Source organism: Aptenodytes patagonicus, chromosome 4, assembly GCF_965638725.1.
Source record: "Aptenodytes patagonicus chromosome 4, bAptPat1.pri.cur, whole genome shotgun sequence".
NCBI lineage: Eukaryota > Metazoa > Chordata > Aves > Sphenisciformes > Spheniscidae > Aptenodytes > Aptenodytes patagonicus.
Window position 1 is genome coordinate 42,406,864 of NC_134952.1, and position 27,222 is coordinate 42,434,085.

At 41.1% G+C, this 27,222-nt stretch overlaps 1 protein-coding gene across 2 annotated transcripts in view; it reads right to left on the reverse strand.

Moving 5' to 3' along the window:
* Window positions 1-27,222, reverse strand: part of GALNT7 (polypeptide N-acetylgalactosaminyltransferase 7) — a 74,885-nt gene that overhangs the window by 26,237 nt on the left and 21,426 nt on the right. For both annotated transcript variants that reach the window (XM_076336515.1, XM_076336516.1), the window contains exon 2: window positions 16,237-16,694. In XM_076336515.1, the coding sequence (XP_076192630.1) occupies window positions 16,237-16,694 (458 nt within the window). The remainder of the gene's footprint in view (window positions 1-16,236; window positions 16,695-27,222) is intronic.

The window sequence follows — 27,222 nt, forward strand, 5'->3', positions numbered from 1 at the left end:
GATGATTTAGAAACAAGCAATATGAGTAATTCAGTCCACACTTTCCAATATTTATCATATTTATCAACAACGCATTTCATTTGCAATTGTAATGTCCATTTCCCCAACTGCATCCCTAAATGAGTGTTCACAGTCTCCCTAATTACAACCAGTCCAGGTATTTCCTTACCTGGAAGTTTCCCTACCTGACCACTAGCCCCTTTTCCAACTGTAACAACGCAATTTCTGTCACCAAATCCAGACATAGCACTTTTGATTTCAATGGGCAAAAGGCTTCCTTTTTTTGTCTTTCAGCAAGTAATGTCTCTACTAGAGAGAATCTGACTTTTCAAAGACAACTATCATGTATTAAGAAATTATTCTTGACAAATGGAAATTTTAAGTTATGGATGCACAGACTTCCGTAGTTGTATTTCTCTATATACAATAAAAAGCTTAAATGCACAGGAACATTCCTGTGTTTGAAAAGAAATTACCTTAATGATCAGAAATCACCAGAGTTTCTGAAACTAAATTAAGTTAAACATGGAAAGAACTCACATAACAGATCTATAGGCATTTAAAGAGCATTTCTTTGGTGAAGAAGGACGTATTTCACTTATCTTCAGTGAACGGCATCAATATGTATTTCTCACCCACCAGAAAAAAAAGAAATTGGTAGAAACATACTATTCATTTTGGTCCTGTGGGAAAAGAAAATTACAGAATCAAAACAGTCTATAACTAAGTCAGATCTAATAAGGCATTTCTTCTCCTAGGCATGCTGTAAGCAACCTCGGAAACAGCACGATCTCTACAAGTATGGTTTACTGACTAAAATCCTCCAGCTCAATTGTTTTTATGCCTGAAGTAGCCACAGCTCATCATATTTATAAGCTACCAATATACAAGTGCTAGACTGACTGTTTAAAATGCATGGTTCAGGCCACTGATGCCTGCCTTCCACAGATCCCTCTCAAAAGGTTTCAGCTGATTTCAGATCACAATACTTTAATTTGTAGCACAAGCATTTAAGCTGTCGACAACTTATTTAGCTGTTTGCAGAAATAAAATGGATATGCTACCTAGGTGCATTAAGTCGGCTGTGTAAAAGAAAGATTCTCCATTGTTTGTTTAATAACAGAACTGGTTGCTTTACACATATATTCACCTGGATTAATTTTGGTGATACAGTTACGTTAAAATGGAGGAAAATGGGATGTTATACATTCAAAATCAGCATGGCAGCTGAACGCCATTCAAAAGCTCTATGTAAAAGTTAGTGGAAAATAATAGTACCTCTTGCCTCAAAGGAGAAGGCAGTATCTGATGCAGGTTACACTGTGCCACTGACCTGCACCTTCAGAAGTTTAGCTAGGAAACTTTTCTGCCCTCCAATTAAAAACACAGACAGCCACGACACTTCAGACTTCTTCAACAAAAGAAACAAAGCAAACACTGCAACCCCCCCCCAATCTTTTGCTTGCTTATTTCGCCCACTTCCTGTAGTGTAGGTGAGTCGTTTTTAGGAACAAAATGGTGAAGAGCGTAAGAATGACAGTAAGTAACTTAATTTAAAAAAGCCATACCTATTACAAAAGCCTGAATTGAACAACACATCTGTGAGCAATTTATAAGCATTTTTTGATCTGTATTTAATACATTTTAAAAACATAAAACCAGAGGTCTAGACAGGCTTTTCGCTACATATCCAACTTAATCTCCTCAAATCTGTCAGCACGTTTTGCTTTTTAAACTTGAAAAATCATGTGTTGCTAAATGTGCCATTTGCAAGCCATAAAAGCACTACATTTATACCTCTGGTAAGATCATAGTTTTAGTTTTTTCCAGAGACTTTATTTCACTTATTGGACAGTCAACAGACTGACTCATTAAGCCCATAAGCTCCAAATGACTGCAGTAACTCGTATGCACAACCTTGCCTCTTGTCTTGCATTGAGAATTAGAGGTTTGAAACACAGTAGTTGTTTTAGATACATGCGATTAATGCATATTTTAATCTCTGTGGCAATTTTTCCAAGAAATTCAAACATTGCTCAATTATTTGAGCGACAAAAATCAGGAGCCTCGGCTCTTGTTTCCTTCACATCCACAGGCAAGGAAGTGGGGAAGAGTCTTTCTTCAATGGAGCAGCACTGACACCCAGTGGTTGGCAAACCAAATACCAAGTAACCATAAACGTTTTCCTTGTGTTTGAAACTGAATTTTACAGTATTAGTTTCCCTGTAAATTTTAGGCACCAGAAAGGGAAAAGGCCTGAATTTCTCAGGCTCATGCCTCAGTTTTGAAAGATAGGATCAAGTAGATACGAGCATCCAGGCAAAAGCTGCAAGCTATTGGAAACTGGCACGGGACACATTCAGAGTACAAAAGGGTCTGTGACAAAGAGGATTTAAACACATTTCAACCTCTAGCTTCATCCCCTGGGTGCTGTCCTGCCCACATATGGTAGCATGGTGCCCTTTCAGGTGTAGTCTGCAGGCCAGCTGTGGTGATAATGCTGTGAACTGAATTAGTAAACAAAAACTCGCTTTAAAAATTTATTTTGAATTCTTATTGGTATAGCTGAGAGGACGGCACATTGCAGCAGATATAGAGGAATGAGAGGGTAGCATCCTTAAGCTAGTCTTGCCTCTAGACACTTCACATCATTCTTCTTGACTCCTGTAAAGAGTTATTGTATGGGGCAAGAAGGAGCAGGCACGCACAGATCTGTGAAGGGCTGGCAACACCTTCCCTGAGCAGTGCTGCAGGGAAGAGCAGCTCTGTTTGCTTCCTTTCGTCAGGGAACTCATGGGTGAAAGGAAGCAACATCTTCAGATGAGTCCACGAATAAAAACTTCCCATCCCCAAATCAGCACTGGTATTACTGAGCAAAAACATGGATTGACTCATCACTGGAGCGAGAGGAAACCTTTCCAAAGATACAGTGGAGAAACAAGAGCGAGTAACATTTCTTCTATTAGCCTGCATATTTAAGATGTGAGTTAGTCCTACTCCCTCTCCACCCCTGGGAGGGAACAGTACTGTTGGAGACCGCACTACACTAACGTCCCTGTCCCGTGATCAAAGCTGTGCACCAGCCACAGCAGGAGAAGAGCCCTTTTACGGAGGACGCCTCTGCACAAGAAGTTGGAGATCTAGGCTGGAGCACTCCTTGGCTTGAGGAAATTTCTGCTCTTTCAGCTTTGTACCCTATTCATTGGCTTGCTCTTACCGATGTCCCCTGGCCCCACAAAAGTGATCGTGGGTACATGCTCCAAGGACCGGATGACCCTACAGCCTCCCTGTTAGCAGCCCCTGCAGTGACAGATGTAGGCTCAAATTTCCTCAGGCTAAAAAAAAAGCCCAGGCTAGAGGCTGCTTCTCCTGGAAGAGTAATCCAGCCATCAAGCAAAAATGCTGGAAGCGAACAAGGAGAGCACCTCAACAGCAGCTTAAGGGTGAGCCCAAATCAGATAGATACTTAGAGGGCAATTCCAGACCTCGAGCCAACAGAAGAGCTTCTCATGTCATCCTGAATTCCTAACTTACCTAGCATATCAGCACCTAAGCTCCAGAGAAAATTAAGAGATACTGTGGCTGCAACTGACTCTCTATCCTGATACCACCTTCCTCAGGTCAACTATCTAGTTGACATCAGTCCCCTCTCTGGATTTTAAAGCACTATACTTGTGTGCTCAGACCAAAACACAGCAGCAGATTTCTCTGAGAGAGCAGGCAGCTGCCATCGCGTTCCTGTAACCACTCCAGCAGCCAACTCCTAAGAAGCTCGAGTCAGCTGTTCCAAGCTGACAGCCCTGAATCAGTACAAAGCTGAAGGTCCCAATTCAGCATTTATCCTGAAATTGTAATTGATGTGAAGAAATGGAATCTCTCTTCTCCAGTAATAAAACTGTTCACAAATTTAAATTGTATTTTAAGTTTTATTTCATGTTTAAAGTGGTATGAGATTCATAGTGATATCCATTATCGCCTACTGATAATTGCTTTATCATGCATGCAATTTCTCACTCTTTGAGGGGCTCTAGCACTGCAAGAGCCTAAAAATATGTTAGGAGCTCTGTTTTCACCTGCAGCTTCCTTTTCTAGTAAGCTGTTCTGTTCTTCTAAGGACACAGTCATTCAGCAGACAGCACACTGTTTACGTAATTCAATACTGAATTCTAGGCTGCTTGTTATTTTAGATCATCAATTTCTTGTGACTACTGCAGTAAACTGCATCTACCCCCTAAGAAGACGGATGAGAGTTTCTTTCACAAAACACCTTCAACAGTTTGCTCATCTCTACGGTTGACACCACCAAGGTCCTGGCTGAGACCAGCTGCTTGATTGCCTGCAAGTCAAACGGATCATTGTCTAAGTCTAGACAGAAGCAGACTACAGAACGGGGCATTTAGTTAAGATATGACTAAGTAAATCTAATGTTAATACTGTATTTGTTACCTATGAATCCTTACAGGATATTTTTATGCATCATCAATGTTAATATAAAATTAGTCAATTTACAAAACAGGGTTCTGGAAGAGAAGTGAACAGACAACCCACGAAGGACAGTTTGCTCAGCTGAGTATTGTTTTCCCTTCAGCAGACAGCAGCAAAACCTCTACTACACACTACCTAACAGCTTAAACCTATGCTGAAAGAGCATTTCCTATTTCTACAATAGCTACAAGCTTTGTCTGCTTCCACTCCTGAAGTAGCCTGCAAGGCTATGTGACTGAATTTTGCCATTAGTGCCCCTGGAAGCACAAGCTACGTCTCCTGTCATGCCTCTGAAAGTGCCACGATCCCAATTCAAGGCAAGGTTTGTACAGAGACCCAACATTAGGGCTAATAGGAAAATTAAAGGAATAAACTTTGCATTTTTTTTTTTTAATCACAAGATTCTTGCCCATATTATCACTTGCCCAATGCTGAAAAAGTTGAAGCAATAAACACAATAGGGCAAGAGAGCTAGGGCAGCTGCGGGGCTAAAATAAACTCCCTTCCTCGAGGAAGGGGAAGCCAGCTTACAGAGAGATGGAGCCAAAGCCCTCTTCTTCCCTGTTTTGGTTTAGAGTGGTGTAGTATCTCCCCGCACATCTCCAGCCTTTCTGCAGCACCGTGACACACCATGCACTACCGCAGGGAGGAGACGGGGCAAGCGGATCACTCGGCACCAGCGTAGGGACAGCTGTGGGTCAGCTGCACAAGAGTGGTTTGTTGCAATGCACTCCCCTCTGAATCGGCTAGCCCTGTGCCCTCCGAAAACACTGGTAAGAAGCTACAACTCGTCCCATATGGCAATTCTCGTCACTTCTCCATTGAGGCAGGCGCTAGTTTAGGAAGTTATGGCTTGATGCATTTGCCTACGTACAGCTCAGAAGAGAACTGAAGAAGAGAATAATTTTGGATTTATGAAACACTGACAAGTTTTACCTAATATAATAAACAAAAGGCCAGAAAGAAGCTTGGGGCAGCGGGCTCAGTCCCACGGAAACACTTTATTTCCGCCATGCCTTGCTCATCAGGTATTAAACCTTGGAGTTCCTGCCCATGCTCAGTTTGACTGAATTATAACTTATATCATGCAAGTTTATTTAAATGCTCTACCACAGTAAGTTCTGGTTAACGGGAACAAGACAGAGCATAAGAAGTTCATTTAATTTTTTAGTTTCACATTCAGATTACAACTCATTTGACAGAATGCTTCCTCCATTTGCCCCAAAATTTCTATGATGCAAGACAGCACCTGGAGAGTTACACAAGCAGCTGCAGGAAACCTCTCAGACTTTTCTCTGCCCCCTCCTCCAAAGACAAGGTTTAAGGCAGAATTTAAATATACTCCAGGCGCTGCGCTATACATTTTTGTTGAGTAAGAGGTCCTGTTCAGAGCTCGGTCTTCTCATTTCAGACGCACACACACAGGTAAGTAAATCCAACTACAGACAACACAGCCGGTGCCTCTGTCAACTTCTTTGTACTCTTCGGTGAACTATTTCTCTGTTGAAACTTAAAATTTGAAATGCTAGCAGCCAACACTAAAGAGACACAGGATCCGTCTTCACTGTAGTTTTCACTACTGGGACCTGAAACGTTAACAGAAAATGCTTGGTTTTGTTTTAAGGCCAATGCCTGGAATTCAAATCTTTCCTGACCACAAGGAGATGCTCTGACAATACATGGCTAATTACATTTTAAACACATTTTTTTTTCCTTCAGGAGTCTTGCCAGCAGTAAGGCAGCTGATAACCTGCAGTGGAAAGTCAGCCTTCCTGATTTAGTGTGACCACTGTAATTCACCTGATTCTCAACCCCAGCTCTCGCCGAGGCACACAAGGATTTATGTGCGTGCTATAAAATTAGTTTTCTTGGTTACAGAACAGTTCCAGTGTACTATGTGGCACTTGAATAAAAGATTTTCCCAAGGTACCGTGTGAAATGAAACCAAGTCCCTAATGTTCCATTTCCAATGACACAGATACCAACAGTAATTACTGAAATCTTTTTTCATATAACAGTATCAAATATGTAATTTGCACAGTGCTATAATTAAGGAACTAATCACATTCCTGAATAAAGCAGTCTCCACTCCAGAGCTTTTCTATTCAACCTCCTTAGCTACTACAAGATTGACTGGACAACTACTTACTGTAAGAGAACATATTAAATTCATGTTATTTGCCCAGAGTAAAAAGACCATCCATTTCTAATGAGCAGCCAAGATTCATCTGCCTTATTTCATACCCTGAGTAATTGTTTATAACTAAAGATTTCAGTATTTTTTCGACTCCAGTCCAGCACCAAAAATTTTCTATACAGTTTGATATTTTTAATAGCACTTGGACCAACCAAAGGGTCCAAGCTGCCACTGTCAAACTATGACAGGAAAAATATCTTTACTAACAGCTCTGCTTTATTAACACACAGCTCTACATGTGTGTATTCTTAAGTAAAGTCAGAAGTCTTTATTTTTGGCAAGAATTCCCTCCTCTGCTGTACTGAAAATAATAAAAAAAATAAAACGCCCTTCAAAACTACATGTATGATTTTTAAAACCAAGCCAGTTCTCATTCCCTGTTTGTTTTACTAAGTGTCATGAGCTGCAAAAACACTTGTCCAAAAATACATTTCTGTACACAAGACGCATTGTACTCAAGCAAGGAAGAGTTACTTTTTCAGGTTTTTCAACAAAAGCTTATTGCCAGTTGTTCTGTTTGAAGTTAAAAGGTGACCCATGGCAACAGATCCAATTATTCAAGTACGAATTTGTATGGCCCAGGGGGCATGCCCTGTAACAGCAATAACGTCATTAAAAAGGAAAAGTCAATCTGAATAATCCACAGAAGGAAAAAAGACTTTAAAATTATTTTGCCATGATCAGACTGACAGGTGTGGGGGTGATGCAGCTGAAATTCTGGCTCACATTGGTGACCCGACAGCAGTTATCTATTGTCATACTGAAGAAAAAATAAAAATCCAGTCAGAGATTAATTTGTCTGATGCCATAAACATTCACAAAGAGTCATGATGCTTCCTCTCCCAGTCAAACTACTCAGGATAAAATTCCTGCAACATTTGTCAAAAGAAGCTGTCAAAAAATATCTAGCTTAAGTAGAGTCAAAAGACTAAAACCCTTTGGGTCAGTAAGAATAATTTGTAAGCAAGTCTTCCATGGATTGGATAACAGCAGCATATCAAGCCTGAGCAAAGCATGTTGAGCACTGATCCTTTCTTACAGCCAACACAGTTAATTACCCTGCCATGAAATCTGATCACCAGTATGAACATCCCTGGCTTAAGGGCTCTACAGTAATGTAAGTTAGTTAATAGGACAGATAGGGAGTTTCACAGAGCATCACTTACAATGTACTTTAAGAGAATGCTTGTTGCCTTAAATTTCAACCCAAAGTGCAACAAGCATGACCCAAACCCAGCAAAATAGACCAATGGAAACAGTAGATACAGATGGGGGTGTTCTGTGAAAGTGAGCTTCACAAAGGAAAAAAACTTGCATTGCTTCTTAGTGTTTTTGAGATAAACTACAAAGAGACTACTGCAACTAATGCATTGTAGATACGTATTTTTTTAGAAATACTGAATGCAGACTCTTTGGAACAACTCACATTGCTTTGGTCTTGTATGACCAGGTGCAACTCTTGAAATGAACCATACACCAGACAGCCTCTTCTCAGAGCTCCACACTCGTAGTCATCACTGCTTTTGTCCATCAGGCAGTTTCCTCTCCCTTTTTGACTCTTTCATAAAGGAATCATCATTCAAATGTTTCGTAACATCTGCCATGAGAAGTTCATGATTTCAGGTGTTGCAACTTTGCCAAAAAGGGCCCAGGAATGGCTTCTTTGAGGACAACCTCCCCGAAACACAGAACAGCCCATTCCCACGTGCAGTAAGTCAGAGACATGGCAGAAAGTCCACCTGGCTGCACCAGGAACTCCTGATGGAGCTCCAGTGCAAAAAGGAAGAGTGGGGAAGGTAGATGCATGGACTGGGTACCTACAAGAGTACAGAAATATTGCCTGAGCACATGCAGAGAGAATTAAAGGCAAGCTCCAGTGGAGTTGAAATCCATGAGATGGGAAGGGCAACGAGAAGGGCTTACAGGCAAAAGGAAGACTAAAGAAAACACAAGTTTAGTGCTGAATGAGAAGCAACTTAGTGTCAAAGGACACAGAAAAGACTGAGAAGCTCAACACCTGATTTCCCTCAGTCTCTACTGGCAAGGTTTGCTGTCACACCTCCCAAGTCCCTACGTCTAGTGGCAAAGTCTGCAGAAGTGAAGGAATATCCACCATAAAGGAAGGGTGGGTCAGGGACCACTTCACTGGACATCACAGCAAATGGGATAAACACAGCCCAAGTCCATGGGACTGGATGGGCTGCACTGGAGGGCACTGAGGGAGCTTGTGGTGTCATTGTGATGTCACGCTCTACCATTTTTACAAGGTCCTGGTGCTTGACGGTGGTTCCTGAGGACTGGCAAAGTCAAACGCCATGCCCACCTTCAAGAATGAGGAACCAGGGAACTACAGCCAGCCAGCCTCATCTCAGCCCCTGGAAAGATGACACCAGTATATGCTGCTGGAAGGCATTTCCAAGTGCACAAAGGAGAAGGTGATTGGGGATAGCCAATGTGGTTTTACCCAAGGGCACATCCATCCCATCATCCTCATCATGAAGAAGCTTCCAACGCCAAATTAATACCTTCTCCCCCAACAAACCAGTTATTAGCAACAGCCACTGTGAATAAAAAGCATAAGGCTACGTCCTGCAAGGATCCATTTAGGACAATGACCTAAAAAGCAAAATGCAGTTTGACTCTTCCTCGTCAGGAGGCCAACACACAATGACAACATTTAACACTGGTATGTGTATTAATATTTTTTTAAACATGCTGATATTATTATACAACACTTTCTGCTTAGATAGTCATGCAGCAGAACTAATGTCTTCCATGAGAACGTAAGAACGAACATCTTTCATTGGTTCGACATGACAATTAACCACAGACTTCATGCAACTGGACTTCTAAAAGTGATAGTCACTTCACTCAGGTCTCTATTTTAAACCTATTGAATCGGAGGACTGATTTTGCAGCAGGTCTCTTCAGTTAGGCTTTTACCCACAGCTCCAAATGTCACAGCCCCTTTGGCCAGCACTGTGCCTGCTTTGCCTTGCCTGTCTTTAGCTACACCATGGAAAGTAATAAAACAGATTGGAAGAAGCACAACAGAGGCCTGGCCCAAGGACTCATTCAGCATCTCATACCCTCAGTCACGGGGCTGAGAGGACATGGACAATTTCTTTATTTTTTCCAGATGGAAAGAGGGAGAAAATAGCTGGATTTACCAAATTTCCAGTCAATGGCAAAAAAAAAAAAAAAAAAAAAAAGAGCAGCAGAGCTTCAGTGCCTGGATGAGAAAATGGTGTAGAGCAGCATGTTTTGAATTCATTAGTACCTGGTGAAATTTTTGGAACTGATTAACTTTACCCAGGAAGGACTGCCTTCTCTAAAATAAGCCAGAACCAGATTACTAGAGCTTAAATGTGCCAGGGATCTTCTAGCATGAAGACAATGGGAAGCCATCGATACAACCACGCAAAAGTACCAGCTGCCCAAGCAGGACTCGGGCACCTGCGATGTGTATGGAGGAATTGGAGCACCTGAGAGGACAGAAGACACAGGCAGGAGACTTCCACCGCCTCAGGCAACACCGTAAATATAAAGCGTGCTCCAGAGACTACCGTTTCAGGCATCACTAGTTAGTGTTTCCAGGAGGCAGCACATCAGACAACCCACAAGAGAAGCAGCAAATTTTGAGTCCTCAGCGCAACGTGGAGCTCAGCTGAAGACATACCTGTGTCGGAGCCACGCTCTACATTGTAGCCACAACGCACTGAAGTTCTAATGCCAAAAGAGAGGTGTCCTAATAACACCTCCTTTTGAAAAGGGGAACTATAAAGAAGTGAGTAGGCTTATCGAAAAGATAAACTAAGGGTAAAATGCTTTCAGGTAGCATGGAGCTTTTTTAAAGACACTGTATTAGAAGCTGACAGTGTTTATCATTAATAATAATAAAAAAAAAAAAGCCTAGACAGGAACTAGGGAAAGCCAGCATGATTAAAAAACAGATGCTGTTAGCAGTAAGACAGACATTCTTTAAATGCACAGGGTGGTGTCCAAACAAGGAAAACAGAAATGAGCACTAATTCAGGCAAACTGAATGTAAATAGTAAGATAAATTTTTAAAAAAAAAAAAGTTTGAGAAATAGCTTACTGAACTATAAAAGCTGCTATTGAAATATTTTTTTCAAACACCGCAAGTAGGATGCCTGCCAGAAACTCTGCTGGGCTGATAGATGATCAAAATAAAGAGACCACTTCAGAAGCAGGAAAGCTAAATTAAGTATTTCCGTTGAACTTTTAACAGTGACCAACATCAGATACCCAGGGAAGAGAACAAAATCAGGGCAAGCACACAGTGATACTTCCCACTACATGCTCCTATCTTCAGCTACTTAAAGCTTAGGGACTTTGTAATTCGGAGATAACGGATATCTGCATGATAGCTTCTACTGGATTTTTCTGCCATGAATAGCCTAATTGCTTTTTTTTTTTTAAATAAACGCAGTATTTCCAAAAGGATGCAACATAAATTGACAAACTATTGTGGTGTGTAACTACTGCTGACACCAGCCTTATTATCAAACAAACAGAAGGAGGAAAACATGACACCAATTTTTATAAGAGGGCCCTGGGGAGCTGAAGAATTGCAGACCACTAAGTCTGACTTCTGTGTTGAAAAGAAGCTAGTAATAAATAACAAAATTAGTAAACCATAGACATAGCTTTTGTGGAAGAAAGCCATGCCGCAGAAACATACTATCATCTTTTGAAGAAATCAAAAACTATGTGGACACAGGTGAGCCTATTAATAGAGTAACTGAATTCCCAAAGCCTTTGATGAGGTTCTTTGCTTTCTTTACAAGCAAAGCTCTTCAAAGTATGGCAGGGTAAGATGGAAGATCTTAGATTAATAACTGCTAAAAAGTGTAAAAACTAATTCCAATTTTTAAGGGACTTTGTGACTGTAGCAGTGGTCTCTCTTCATTTTGATCATCTATCAGCCCAACAGGTAAGTGTGCCTGTGCTAGGATCCAAGCTGTCCACCTCCTCTTCCAGGTCATTACTGAACAATAAAGTTAGTTCTTGGTAGTTGCAGTTAAAATGAATATAAACAGCTGCAGAATAATTCAAGGACATTACCGAGGAAATGAGCTTGCAGGAGAGCTCACTGCAGGTGCAAATGAATGTACATGGAGTGTTAGACCACTCAGTGCATATACTCAGTAACAGATCCTAAACTTGACATTACCACTCAAAAAAAAAAAAAAAATCTCGGGAGTCAAACGTGGATAGCTCTTTGAGTGTTTTAGCTCAGAGTTAATGAAAGGGCAAATAGAATGGGAGGAATAATAAGGAAGGAATATGAAACATTTATATAGGAGCTTGATGTAGATATCTCTGATACTCCCGTATCACGGGGCAGCAGAGTAATAGAGGTAAATGACAGTATCCGGGAGGAGTGGTTAAACAAACACCATGTTCTTCAGCCTGGAAAAAGTCACTCACTTGGGATGTCATTAATTCCAAGAGTATAAATGCATTTAAAAGACAAGTCTGTGCACAGAAAAAGGTCTACGAAGCATGACAATACTGTTGCAATTTTTGGCTCAAGTGTCCCAGCCCACTGGTTGCCAAGAATGAAACTTAGTCCATTCTTGTATGTTTTCTCCCAGAGCTAGAGACAAAATTGTCAAGAAAAATTATCTCTGGACAGACCCAGTATAGCTGTATTTTTTTTAATTTCATTTTATTTTAAAATACCCTGGACAAGTGGCTCATTATGCTGGAAAAACAACTCGGTTCTTGTTCTCGCTAGCAGCAATTCTCTTCAGTTACGATTTTTTTTTTTTTTTTTTTAAAGAGAACACACCTTGTTACCTGACAGCATTCATCCTCAAACCTAGGTCCATTTTTTATTTCCCTAGCAAAGTGTGTTTATTTTGAATCCAAGATCATCCAAAACTTTATCACTCTATTTTTACCTCAGCTCGTGATCACACCAAAAAAAAAAAATCCAGGGAGCAATCAAATTAATAACCTTCTTCCCTAAAACTAACATTAGTTTTATCGCAGGTCTGCTAGGAGGCAGGGACAACATGTAAAATTCAATATAAATGACTACTCTTAAAAGGAAAAGGCTGCCACCTATCAGGATAATAAAAAAAGATCCAAAAATGGTAAAAATCACCAAGTTTTAAGAAAAAGCTTTCTTCCAGCAATGGTACAGAGGTTTTGGACAGGGTCTGCTACACCTGCTCTACTTCTTTGCAACTAGAAGTAAGGTAGAAAACAGGTATTGCTCCACCTAAACCCAGTTTATGGCTCCCCTGGCCCTCCTGCAGAGTGCTGAAAGGCTGGAGTAAGATGATGCCATCTTCAAAATTTGTACACTGACTTTCACGTATCCCCATACATTCTTGATTTCGTTCAACCTATGACTTGCTGTATGCCAACAGAAGTGCATGGCTTCAACCTCGAAATAGATTGGTTAAAATCCATGAGGCAAGAGTATGCAGTACTGGCGAAACGGAAATATTCTGATGTACCTGACAAAACTTCAACGCGCCATCCAACGTTATCCCTCTCTGCAGGGCACAGCAAGAGTTAAGGCTTTTTACGGCAGCTGAGACTGCCCAGAATCACCAGCAAAGTTCCTATTGAATCAATAAAGGCAGCTGGCAAATGATCTTGGCAACATGTCCGACTCCAAAGTCAAATCTAAACACAGCAGAACTGAATCCCCCTTTATTGGCATTTCTTCCGTCTTCCCCCTCCAGCAGGGACAAGCCCTAAGGCTACGTGGCTTTTAAGCTGAGAGAGGCAGTTCTTGTAGCACTATTCCACTCCTGCTAGCACTGCCTGGGAAAGCATTTGGCATACTCCACTGAACAAACCTGACTGCTTAGGATGACGCTTAAAAATTTTGATGCCTAAAAGGAGGAGAAGGCTGAGGTGAGGTCTACCTGGATTTGAATGTCTATGAACAAATAACCCGGTCTTTGCCTGAAAGATCTTCCTCATTTAGCAATGCCAAGATACCATTAACCAAAAAAAGATGATTATACTGCTCTTCAGTAGGATTAACTGAATGTTGACCAGCCTTATCAACCAAAATGGCTTCTGGACTTATTAAACAGATCAGTGGGAAGAAAATAAATAGTACATCCAACAGGCAATCTGCTACCTTTTGCTGCAATCTGCTACCTTTTGCTGCATTTCTCACCGGTATCGGGGGATGAGCAGGAAAGGGAGTATGTTGATACCTGAGAGCATATAGCAGTATCAGCCAATCTTACATTGCTTCCCCTCTCTTCTGCCGTTCCCAGGAGACACACGGAAGCTATAAACCTATTTTGGGCAATCGCAAGCATCTCAAGTATTCAATACATAGAATATTTGATATAAGTTGTCTGAAAGATGCCTTTTGTTCACATTGGTTTTCATGCCGTTCTGCTTGCTTGCTTAGAATATTAAATAAAACCTAATTTTGATTTGAGCTGCTGGCTTTGACCTCCATGGAAGACTTATCTGCAAGTGTGCTTGGAGGAAACTGTTTCTAAAATTCATCTTTTCTGTTCTGATTGGTCACATGGCTGTCCCTCCTATTCCTCAAAGTATGCGAAGTATTTAATTCTTCTTTGGGAATTTCTATTTATCACTCTCCTTCAGAACAGAAGTAAAGACAAACTCTGAGATTACATCAAAAATACTTCAGAAAGCTCTAGGTGTGGAACCATCTGGCAGAAACATATGCTTTCTGATGCCCTCCACCCTGGGGGAAAACAGAGGGGAGGGATTACTTGAGCTCTGCTGCCAAAGATATGGTTACCAGCCTGGGCAGAGGCAGCCTTGTCCCACCTTCACGTGACATGCTGCCATTTTTGCTTTGCTGTCCTTGCGGAGCGGAGAGCGAGGAGGGGAACGTGCTTCCACCTCCTTCCTCCCCCTCTCTCTAGGGAAGGCAGGGCCAAAGTGAGCTCTGCTAACATGAACTCCTGGCATCAGCTCCCCTCTGCTCAGTTAATCACAACACCTGATGGGGAAATGGTTTTTCTCTGTGAGTCTCCTTAGCCCTGTTGCCTCCTACAAAAGGGGCCTCAGTGGCTGCGCATGCCTCAGCAGAAGCAGCAGTGTCTAGGGAATAACCTCCTGAAAGAAAACGTTGACATACACAGGTTACCCAGATCGTTTCTTCTACTTCAGAAAAATCTCTTTAGCACAGAGGTCCAACTGCTGGCCGCAGCGAAGAAAGAAAACTGAAGTGAACCCCAGGACAGCCAACGCTTCCTCGCCACCAGCAGTGGACAGGCAGAGTCCTCTCCTCTGACTGCCAGCAAGTAGAAACCTTTAGTAAGTCACCTGAGGAACATGTCACGAAGGAAGGGAAACGCTGTACTCTGTGCACTTCATTTGCTTTCAATGAGTACACATCAGGTAGTAAATTTAAGCAGTCGTACATGCACAGGCATGAGTCAGACTCACAGCTGGCCAGTTCTCTCCTACCTTGCAAAATGGAAAAACACCCACTATAAAGGGCCACAGCAGAACCTCAGCAACTGGCCACTGACCAACCAAACAGATCAGCTGCTGCAGCTGGAAACATACAACCCAGAGGTTGGCACCCAATCCAGGGATCGGCATGCTCCATTGCTAGGGATGAGAAGGAAGTGAAAACAGGCAAGTACCTCCTTTCATATTTAAATTCATATACCCTCCCCACCAAATGCAAAAAAACCCCAAACCAAGCCAAAAACCCAAACCAAAAAAACCCTACCAATCAACCAGTTTGCTCAGAGACCTGTCCTTAGCTGACATTTAAGGAGGAAAATTATATTAAATGCAGATTAGCTGGAGAGCACATTTGGCTCCAGCATACACCAAAGATCAGAAGAGACTGTGTAAACATGTTAGTAATCATCGAACAAATACTAATAACTTCCCAGAATATCCTCACACCCTCCCAGCAAGTAAAAAAATGTTTTTTCTAATATTGCTTCCTTCTTTATGACAAATGCAATGAGAAAAATGTAAGAAGACTACTCTTCCATCAGCTCCAAACCCCGAACACCACTATGGCAGATCTATACTTCTACTAATGCAGGTAATTAAGCAAAGTTGTTTAAAGGCAACAATATTTTTTTGTTTCTGTTCTCTGTCTTTTTAAAAAAAAAATTTAAAGCATTGGAGTGAAACCAAAACTGAATAAACTAACGCTAATATAGGAACTTCTGCATGACATAATAAAGAAAAAGCATTCTTTCTTATAAACAAATCTTAGAAGTTACGGATTAAGAAAAGAAGATATGACCATGAAGACTGTGGCTGGACCTGGAACATGCAAACACATGCAATTAGACACTAAAACAAATTACTTCAGAGATAAATCAATATAGATTAAGTATTCATGAAAGAAATAATTGGAACAGCATTAAGAATAATACATGGAAACATTTGGTATAGTACAGCACTCTTGCCTGTCAGGACAAGAAGCCTTAAGTATTTGGCCTAATTAATAATATTATTTTAAGCATCGATTAAGATATATGGAAAGAAAATAATTAAATCCCCTAAAAACAGAACTAAAAGAAATCAAAAAGTTTGCTTACTCTTCTTGACGCAAGTCATTAACGCTCCGATCTAGCGAGATCATATCACTTGCCACCATATTAAACCCAAACTCTTTAATGCTGGCTTGAATGGATTCTTTGTAATCTGGTCCTAAAACATATGGCTTCGCTTCCTCTCCAGGGCCACCAACAACTCCGTGAGGCTCAGGCTCTTTGGGTTCAAAATTACCAAGGACTTCAGGTCGTAAAACAGGATCTTGGTATACAAATGTCTGAGGCTTAAATGTGAGATACTGCCTCTGGATGATGTTTTGCTGTTTGTTATCACCACCACCATGATTATTTAGTTCATTTTTGGCCTTATTTTTCCTTCGAATGGATTCCAAGTCCACTTCCACACCTTCAACATGAGGCCAAGGTACCACAGGTTTGAACTTCTCGTTTCCTAGTCCATGGTCTCCTTTGTTTGGCATGTGTCTGTTGACTTCCTTGTCATCCTATATATACACACAAAGAAACAGCAGGAGATCATATAAATTTATGACCCTTTATTTATTTAAATCCAGTACCTTAACGCACTGAGAGTTGGTACTAAATATATGTTAAGCAAGAAGGGAAAAGTCTGTGTTAAGGGGCAGAATAAACACGTTTTACTAAAGGAACCAGCTGCTTAAGAACATCACCAGCTGGTGTCCACACTTACCTTGGTGAGTGGGTCCTGGAAATGGCCTAACGCCCAAAGCATTCCCAAAGACCAAATACCCACGTAGGACATGTTAACTTGAACGCAGTTCAGGCTGCACACCAAACCAACGTGCCACAGCAGGGAGCACCGACCGACCATTTCAGGAAGGTGAGGACAGTATGAAGCAGACAATGCCACAATGCGGAGCACGGTGCCCTTGGGGCCACTCTTGGATACAGGGTGTTTCTGAGGCTACATGTACCGGCTCCTGAGACCTCTACCGGGTCTCAGTGGTTGCCAGATATAGCCTCAACACGCTCCTGCCCTGGGGAAGAGTGCCATGACTACGTGTGATCTGGCATGAACGTCAGCAGCAGCCTCCAGCCACATCTAATCCCTACCCTTCACCCTCCCGACTTTGCTCCCACCAAGCACTACTGCAACAGCGCTGTTTTTAGAGCCGTGAGGTACGCTGAAGGCACTGGGGACAGCAGGCAAAAACCAGATGCAGCCCTGCTCTGATCTGCTGCACGGCCACCCAGACCCACCCGCCTGGGGAAGCGGTGCTGGGGCTGAGGGGAGCTGCCACTATCTCCTGCATCCTTGTTTGAAACAACGTTACCATTTTACAGCACTCCTCCCTGCCTCCCCCACCAAGAGATTTGAAGTTCTTACTGAGAAGAAAGGCTGGGATTTCAAAAACTGCTCAGCATGTTCAGTGATCAGCGAGGTTGGTGCGGCTAGAACGAGGGTGGGTGATTTTAGAAGCAGCCAGACAGAAAGGCTCTTAAGTGTGGAGTGTGAAGTCTCCAGAGTACAACAGCCCCACCCATGAACGCTCCCCAAAACATACAGTCACTGCTTTTTCCAATACTACTGTCCAAGAGAACAACAGGGAAATGTTGCTGAAAGTTCAGATTTACTGCTAAAATTCTCTATTTGTAAACAGGACAGATATTAGACCACACCAAAACCTGCAGAGAGCACCACATGCATTTCAGCAATGTCTCACCATCTAGTCACAAATACAGAATCAAACAAAATTGAGATCAGAAGGATGTCACCTATTCAAACCTGCTGGGCAGGGATAGCTTCACAGTTACATCAGGTTTCTCAGCGGCTCATCCATTCACACCCTGAAAACCTCCAGCTTCTCTGGACAACCTGTTCCAGTTGCTTGACCAGTCTCACAGTGAAGGTATTTTTCCTCTTACTTCAGTAGAAGTTTCTCATGTTGCATCTTGTCACGATTGCCTCCTGTCCTTTCAGTGTGTACCCCTCAGAAGATTTTACTTCCATTTTCTCTGTAACCTCGCTTTTGGGGCTGAAAAGATGCAATTAGATTCCCCATTAGACTTTTCTGCAGCCAAACCAAGCTGTGCTCCTCTACCCTTTCCATGACCATGTCACATGCTGCAGCCCTCTAACCTCCTTCGCAGGTCTTCGCTAGGCCCTCCCCATTTGTTAACATCTCTCCTGTGCTGGGCAGTGCAGGAGGAGAAAGCAGACACAGTGTTCCAGAGGCAGGCTTCTCGCTATGTGTTGGGAAACAAACCACAACCCTTTGCTTGGTGGCTAAGCTCTTCCTAGTGTAACCCATTATGCAGTTTGCCTTTACTGCAGCAAAGGGCACAATGCTGGCTCATGTCTATGTTTAACTAAACCACACAATACTTACTACTACATTACAGTATTTTCCTCACCTATCATTCTGCATAATAAAACTTCAGAAATTAAGAAAAATCCAGTATAAAATATGTCTAGGTTAACATGATAACAATGGGAGTCAGACTGGTGCCAATTCAAAATAATAGAGTTTATTCAAGAAACTTTCCAACCTCTCTGCTTGTTCTAAACAGGGAAGATGTACAAAATGCAGAAGTGTTACATTATTCTGTTCTTCCATCACCGTTTTTTGAGGAACTGAAAAGCCAGCATGAGAAAAGGAAGGATAAGGGCACGTGAAAAGGCACATTTTGCAAGGAGGTAGAAGGCTCCCACGGATCTAAATAAAGACCTGAGAGGACTTTTGAGAAAAGCATCATCTCACACTTACCCTAGAAATCAAAAGGAAGGCTTTGCCACTTGACTGCCAGAACACTGCTGAGCACTCAGCTCTTACAAACTCGCATCCAATTCCTGCTTCGAGTGTGGAGGCAGCTATAAAAGCCAACAAAATGGTGGGCATCATCAGGAAGGATGCTTAAAGAGAGCGTCATTTTGACTGCATAAAATTTTGATGCATTCACATCCTCAGGAATATTTAGTTCTGGTTGCCGCATCTCAAAAGGACATTTTGGGGCTAGAAAAAGTAGAGAGTAGGGCAACCAGAATGAAGGAGGAGATGGGCAGGCACCTTAAGACCAGAAAGGCTGGACCAGAAAGACCAGTCTTTCATCTTAAAGACTGCAGTTTGGAGATGTGATGGCTGAGGGGTATACGACTGAAGTTTAGAAAATCATGAAGGTGATGGATAAATTGAGTGGAAAACCACTGTTTACCCTAAATACAAGAACTGGAGGTGCTTGACAAAATTGATAGGAGATCAACCAAAAAATGTTCTTTGCACAGTGATCTCCTGGAATATGCTGCACAGGAGGCCGTGGAGAGAGACGGTACCAACAGTTGAACAAGGGATGAGACAATGTGATGGATGACAGGTCCATAAATGGACTGTAAAAGGACTGGGCAGGGAGAAACCTTCTAAAAACTCTAATTCAACAGTTGTGGATGCTGGAAGAGTCCAAAGGGAAGGGAGCATAGAAAGCAGCCAGGTTTACATACTGCCACTCTCAGACACCATCCTGGATCACTAGTCTCAATCAGGCCCTTGGTCCGTATGAAATGCCCTTGGTATGTGTGAAATTAAACATCCTTTCACTCCATTTCTACCATCTATAAAACAGTTACGCACTTCCACTTAGCCAGTTCTCTGACTGAAACAACGCTTCTCAAAGTAATTTATTTATTTTGCTGTCATCAGAACTATGACTTATCTTGTATTACATTTAGCCTCATTATAACTGTTATGCACAATTTGCATTATAATGCATTTATTTGCTGTTCTCTTTCAGACACTAAATACATTCCATTTTTGCAGGCCTGGGAAAATATTGCATAAAACAAGAAAATTACACACAAACACACAGAGACACACTCGTTCACTTCTTTCCTCCAGTTTCTCTGTACCTAGGACAAACATGACAGAAGGCATTTGTTGTGGGTTAACCCTGCAGGCAGCTCAGCACCACACAACTGCTCACTCCTCCCTCCCCACCCTGGTCACAAGTCCAAAATGCAGGATCATACAGGACGCTATGAAGAAAATTAACTCCATCTCAGCATTTTACAGGCATTTAAAGGGGGGGGGGGGAACTAACAGTGTTTAAGTGTGTGGTGCAGTCCACAGCTCCTGGAGGTTATTTGTTTCTCCAGAGATAACTGAGACAAAGGTTTTCCAAATACTGTCTGGAAAATGCACAAAGTCAAACCACAATCACACAACTATTTTGGTCATCGTATAAGCCACAATGCCTTAGTTAGGAAGTTCTAGAGCTTCTTCTCTTTTACGAATTATGGCTTCCCCTATTTTTTTTTTTTTTAATGATTAATGACATATCCAGAAGATTGAAATAATTTTTAATCAGTGTGCCTCAGTGATTAAAAGTTTGGCTCAACTAAAAATGTAGCATTAAACTTCTAAAAGATTAATACAATAATGACAGTCAAACTGGAAGACATGCATATTAAAAAAAAAAATTCACAACCACCTTTCTTAAGTGTAAAAACAAGGTAGTCTTAAAATTATTTGAAAAACTTCCGAAGAGACCAAATCAATGACAACAAGGTGAAGGGAGGCCTTGGAAGAAGGGAGCACGACATACATCTGAACATTACACTTCTAGATTTTCCAAAAATGAGGGAAAAGAAGCAAAAATTTGCGAATTCTCTCACATCCGAAGACAAACAACAACACAATTTCATTACATCTTTATAAAGGACACATAGTAACCTGTTTATATACAGTAATATAGAAAAATGTTTATTCCACAGATCATTGTTTTTTTCTATAGGGCTACATCTAGGATTGCCTGCCAGATTTTTCAGCTCCAGTTCAGTGCATGCTTCTTCATTTTTTAAATGTTCTTTTCACTCCTTAGGGGATTATGTATGAGTCACTGCAACGGGTGTTTCGGGAACAGACAGATGATCTCAATATAGTCAATCCCTGACTTGTATAAAAAAAGGAGGTATTTTGTGTAAATTTTTTTTTGCAAATTAGGTTCTTCCTTTTTGCAAAAGAGAGGAATGCAATTAAAGGTATAAGGAACATAACTCTGTCCTTTTGGAAACGTCTTTCTAAATTATACAAAATAAAAGAAAAAACTGGGAGAGGCCTCCATAGGGCCGCAAGATTGGTCAACTGGTAGGAGGGTTGGAGTTGTAGCTGGCAATAAAACTGAAAATGTCAAAGTTGCATAATCTGCTTTTCTTCAGTCAACCAGTTCAAGACTGGCAACTCCCTAAAACTCCCTATGAAATAACATACAAATTGATGTTAAAAAAGTGGATTTGCTTCATTTCTAAAACGGAAGATTATCACACTGAAAAAAGTTTGCTAATTCAAAGCAACATCTATAAAAGCAACTTGCTCATCTAGACAAAAATCAGTGATGCACAAAAAATGAAAAGGAGAATAATTAAGTAGAATCCAGTAGTATTCTCATTATCCAAGGACGCAAAAGGAAATTAAAAAAACCTTACACTCTCAGATTATACATGTTCATGCCCAGCTGATTACAGACAGATACCAAACGTTGCAATATTCCAGTGTTCCTCATGAAAAACTATGAAAATTGATAGAGTTTAATATTTTAGTAACCCAGGAGGCCAATCCCTACTTAGTTCTATTTTCTCCAATCCAGCTTTTACCCTTCTTAACTCTTGGCCGCATCTACACCACTGCACTTAACCATGAAAGGCAAATACAATGTATGTTCTTCTAGCATAAGGAAGGGTTCAAGGATTTTTAACTGAGGACAAATCAATAGCTCTCAGACCTCCCCTGATGCAAGTTCCTCTTCTATGCAAAAAAGAAGCATTTTGAATAGAGCCTCTGTCACAGATACTCTGACGGAGACGACACAGCTATCAGTTTAGCAAGAATTTCAACACATTTAAAGTATTTTGCTTTGTTTGCCTCAACTTAATGCAGCCACACTCCCAGTTTATTGGAGGAAAAAGGCCACTCGAGAGAAATGATATAGAGCCTAGCATTTTCATTTATTTGAATAAATAAGAGGGGGTTGTTTTAATTTATTCAGTTACCTTGTTAAAAAAAAAACCACAACACACAACCAAAAAAACCAAAAGAAAAAGGACAACAAGCTGGATTCACAGATCTCCTTATTGACTAGACTCATGCTGGGAAGATACTAAAATAATGCCTGTTCTCAGCCAAGCTTCTAGCATGATTCTGCTCTACCAGCTAATAAGAGAGAGAAAAAGCCCCAACATGTAGTGTATTTTGGTTTGTTTTGAATCATTATGTGTGGGTGTTACTTACGAGGTTACAGTTCAGGGCATAGATGAAAAAATAAAGTGCCACACCAAATTACTTAGTCCTGCAACTATTTTTGTGCCACGTGATAGAAAAAGACTCTACAACACTCTTATGACCAAAAAACTGGGAGACTTTTCAGCATACAGGATCAAACACAAACAAAAGGGAAAATCAACACATCCAACAATGTATTTCTGAATAGATTTCACTCCAGATACCCACTAACTTCAGAATAAATAAAATAAGCAATGATTCCCACAACACAGTTTGCTGACTGTCAAAGGGACCCCATAAGACTGCACACTCCTTCCACTTCCACCACCCATGGTAACCTCCATCTGAGCAAACAGAAGTTCTAGCTACTGCAGGACCAGCTGCAGAGAGGAAAGCAAAACCAAAAGCACACACAAATGGAAAAAACAGCTTCTCAAACAAGGATAAAGAGTAATAGCACAACTGCCATCACTTCAGAAAATAAAGCCCTTTGTAATCATTACAAATTTTTGCACAAAAAGGTCTGTTTTAAGCTCCACATGCAGCACTGCCTTCAAGTCATATTTTGCAAAACCTTACATCAAACAATTTCATCACAAGGCAACTGTGTTGACTCAAATTAGGGCAGAAGTTGGACCAGGAGAATTCTTTTGTCGAATATGAGCAGCGGCATTCAAGCCACCTGGCTCAAAAGGGGCATTTGCTGTCGCCATGCCTGGGCAAAACTGTCTGTCTCTTGCTTTGGCTTCTTCTCTCAGTGTATTTCAGAGGCACTCCAAAGGTGATGGAGTGCATACTTACGTGCTCAGTAGCTCCTACAGTGACTTTTAAAACTTGTGTAAACTTAGAACAGAAAATTTATGGGAACTGTAGAAACAGAGAGAAATACAATTTCACACTAAATTATAGAAAACTTTTGAAGTATACATGTTTGTAAAAATAAGAGATTGCTAAATCACTGTAATTGCATGCTTTGTGCAACCCAAGTAAAAACTCATACTATTGATGGTATTTGTCACCAGCATTTCCAGGAAAACATGTCTAAGTTATGTTCTTATGTTCACAGTTGCCCTCAATTTTCACAGATATACTGACAACATGAAAGTCCATTATGCAATCAATGCCATCTCTCCATAGTAGATTTTTGCCCCGTTAAATATTCTAGGGGAAACAAAACTTACTTAAGCAGGACCTAAATCATACCTATTAGCACTAAAGCTGTGTAAGTTGCGTTATACCAACGTGGAATAAGTTTTGGTAGACAGAACTAACTTGACTACAGTTTTGTACCACAAACACATTACTGTGATGGCATCTTCGAAGAGCAAGTAATCCTACCAGACAATGACCACATCAGTCTACTTTTTGGAGTTTTCAACACAAGAATTGGTCAGAAGCCACTTATGAGCCACAAAGAAAACTCCGAACAATGAAAAAGAACTTTGATGATCTAAACAAGCAAGCATTACACTATATGCATAATTTTTAATTTTTTTTTTATATATATGTTCTATTTATTAAAAAAATACATAACTCTGAAGTGCAACTGAGGTGCAAGGGCCACAAGCAGCTTTGGAGAAATGCGTGTTCAGCAGTAGTTTTATACTGCTGTGTGTTGTACTCCCACCTACATCTGAAGAATGAAAAAATAAAATGTTGTGGGTTTTTTTTTAATTTAACAAAAGCAAGGCAACTTCCCCCTTCACCTGCTTCCTAGATTTCACAGCATCTGTCAAGCTGATTGATATGTGATGCACTACCCATTGCTCTGTACCATCCTTTATCCAGCTTGCTTTTTCTTGTCCCCTTTCTCTCGGTTCCCAAGTAGCTCCTCGAGAGGGAACTGTTCTGCCAGGGACAGATACCTGCAATAAAACTGCTAGTCAGCAGCATTGAGGAAAATCCCTTTTCCCACTCATTCCTTATGTCCTATCTGATATGGCAGAACAGGAGAATCGCTAGTATTTACACTTCTACAGTTACAGAAGTAACTTAGTTTTTGATACATACCAGCAGACGACAATTGTTAATATTGACTCAGCCCATTAAAAAAAAAAAAAAAAAAGCAGCAGCAGTATCTTTGAGCCCCAAAATTACCTGAGTTAGCTGAGGCAAAACAACTTAGGGGAGTAAGATTAACAATTTTCTTCTATCTTAGGGTTGACATTCCTGAGGTTTGAGAGCATTGCTTATGGAAAAGCAAGTGGCATGTTCAAAAATAAAAAGGGCACATAATAAAGGACTCTCCTTTACTGTTTTTAAAAATGTGAATTTGGCAACAGCTTGATGTTCTGCTATTATGAAGGAGTTTGACAGAATTTAGCATTCAAGTTCCGAGTGACTTGCATTAATCTACGTGAGTGTCTGTATCACTGAGTCCAAAAAATGCTAAAAACAACTTCTTGTTACCTAGTAATGAGTCTAAAAACTAACAATATTCACTAACAGCTGAGGTCATCTCTGCTGGTGTTCGAACCTGTGAGTGGAAGAAAGACACTGAGGAAGATAAGGCTCAGTTTCTCAACTTAATTTTATTTTTTTTTTAAATGGTTGCTGTTGCTGTAAGACTTCCCTGGGCAAACACACCAACTAGCCCCTCCTGTCTTCTTGGATTTTTGTGAAGATACCGTCTACTTCGTCACAGCAGAAGCATTCATCTAGGACCGTGACTTCAGGCTATTGCCGCATACTGCCATGGTCTGCAGCCAACATCTCACAAGGTCATCGCATACAAAGTTGTGTTAAGCTATGGAAGCCCTCAGGTAACAAATCATATGGAGACTGCCTCCGCCCCTTGTCCTTCCCTTTTTTTGTGGTATATCTGTAAATATAAGTAACTCTGATATTCATATTTCTAACAATGCAAGAATACTTATTTTCAGTTGAAATAACTTGATTACCCAGCTATTTGCCTAACAGAGGGGAACACCATAAATCCTGAGTTTCACCTGTTTACCTGCAGAATACCCTGTTTAAAGATATATATCCACATTTAGATGAGTCAGTATGATACCCATCTAAGCATCCCATTTAAATGAAATGGTTCTGTTACAATATTATCTTTCACTTGCAAGGGGAATCTGTCCGAGCTAACGATGCTTCTGTCATCCTCTTTGGCCTCACTGTGCACATATCACTTAAACTCCTGCAGAGCAATGCAATCCTGCCACAAGTGCTGTTTCAGCTTGTACTGCTTTACCCCCTGCTCCTGTTCCTACGCTCCCTTTTCCGATGTCCCTGCTCCCCCACAACCTCCTGCTGCACATGTTCCTCGCCCTGGAGGAGTCTGGATTTTCTATAAATGTAATGGTCACACTCACATGCATCTGGTCCAGACCGAGCGACTTCCTTTACTTAGCAAAGTTCAGTTACCTTCATCAAAAGCAGACTACCAGGAGACCTGGCCAGAGTGCTTCGTGCCGGACCCAGGCTCTTATCGGGGATGCCACTGGCCACCCCAAACTTGCAAGCTTCTCTGTCTCTCTCACCTTCAGTGAGATTTAAGAGTACAAAAAGGACAGTGAGAACATGGCCTGTACCTGACCTATCTTACATGGTGCCTCCTTAGGAGAGGTACAGTACTTATGGAATTCCTGTGTGACAGCCAGTTTCACAATTAGACTCTGGCTGACTAAAGCAAGTAAAAATAAAGACACTGAGAGCTTCAGAACAAATTACTGTCAAAAATAGCAGTCTTTTACTGTCCTCGTTTTTACTGGCACTCGGTGTTTGGGGAGTATCGAACCAGCTGTTAAACCTTCCAACTTTCCTTCCTTGTTGCCCGAGATTCAACTCTTACTCAGCTTTTACACATTCCATCCTTCCATTCCTGGTACTGTTATAGTTTATTGTCCCATACTGCCCCTGGTCCTAGCTGTAGTTCAATAGTCATGCTGTGTTAAAGAGTCTTGCCAGAGATCCACTTCACTCAAAGCCTCCACTTAAGAGATGCCCAAGAACTTTGTGGAGGTAACCACAAGCAATGCACCTCTCCTTGTGGCTCTGGAGAGCACCATGTAATCTGGAATAGTAACTAAGGAGATCTAAAATGGAAAGACTCAGATAAATACCTGAATAAACAGATATTAAAGAAATCTCTACTTAACTTTGTAACTTAAGGCTAGTTTTAAAGCAGGCAAAACAGCCTCTTATTATTAAGATTACAGTAATTTTCAAATAACACAAATATTCTTAAACTGAATCATAAATGAAGCTGCTGTATTACCTAAGGTGATGTATTTTAGTCTCTCCCATGTTCTAGAAATGGAAAGATGTTGGCACTCGTAGCCTGTGCAATAAGAAAGAAATCAAACCACATTTGTAGCTGCTTGCTGCAGAATAATAGAAAGGTTGTTACAGGACTCCGGATAAGACCCAAGTACGATCCAGAGCCTCCTAGATCCTCTCCTTACAGACAGCACACCAAAGATGATGGAAAGGCTTTTAAACTCAGAATAGCAAGAATCAATTACAAGTTTATTACAACTAGAATAAGCAACATTTTCAGTAGAAGAAAGCCAAAGTGATCAAGTGGGGCAGAACATAAGTAAAGGAGCATAAAAGCAAGTATCTCCCTACACACTGAATCTTTTCAGGTGTGTTTTTGCTTCATGTTAATTAAGTGGCTTACTCTGTTGCATCGAAGTGCAATTTCTCTGGTCCCCAAGAAACCAGAGACCACAAGAGACCACACGCTTTCCTTGCCTGCCAAGGCGGCTGCCGGCACTGATCCTGGCCCGCTCTTCTTAATAGAAGATGACACAAATTGAGAAAAGACAAATAC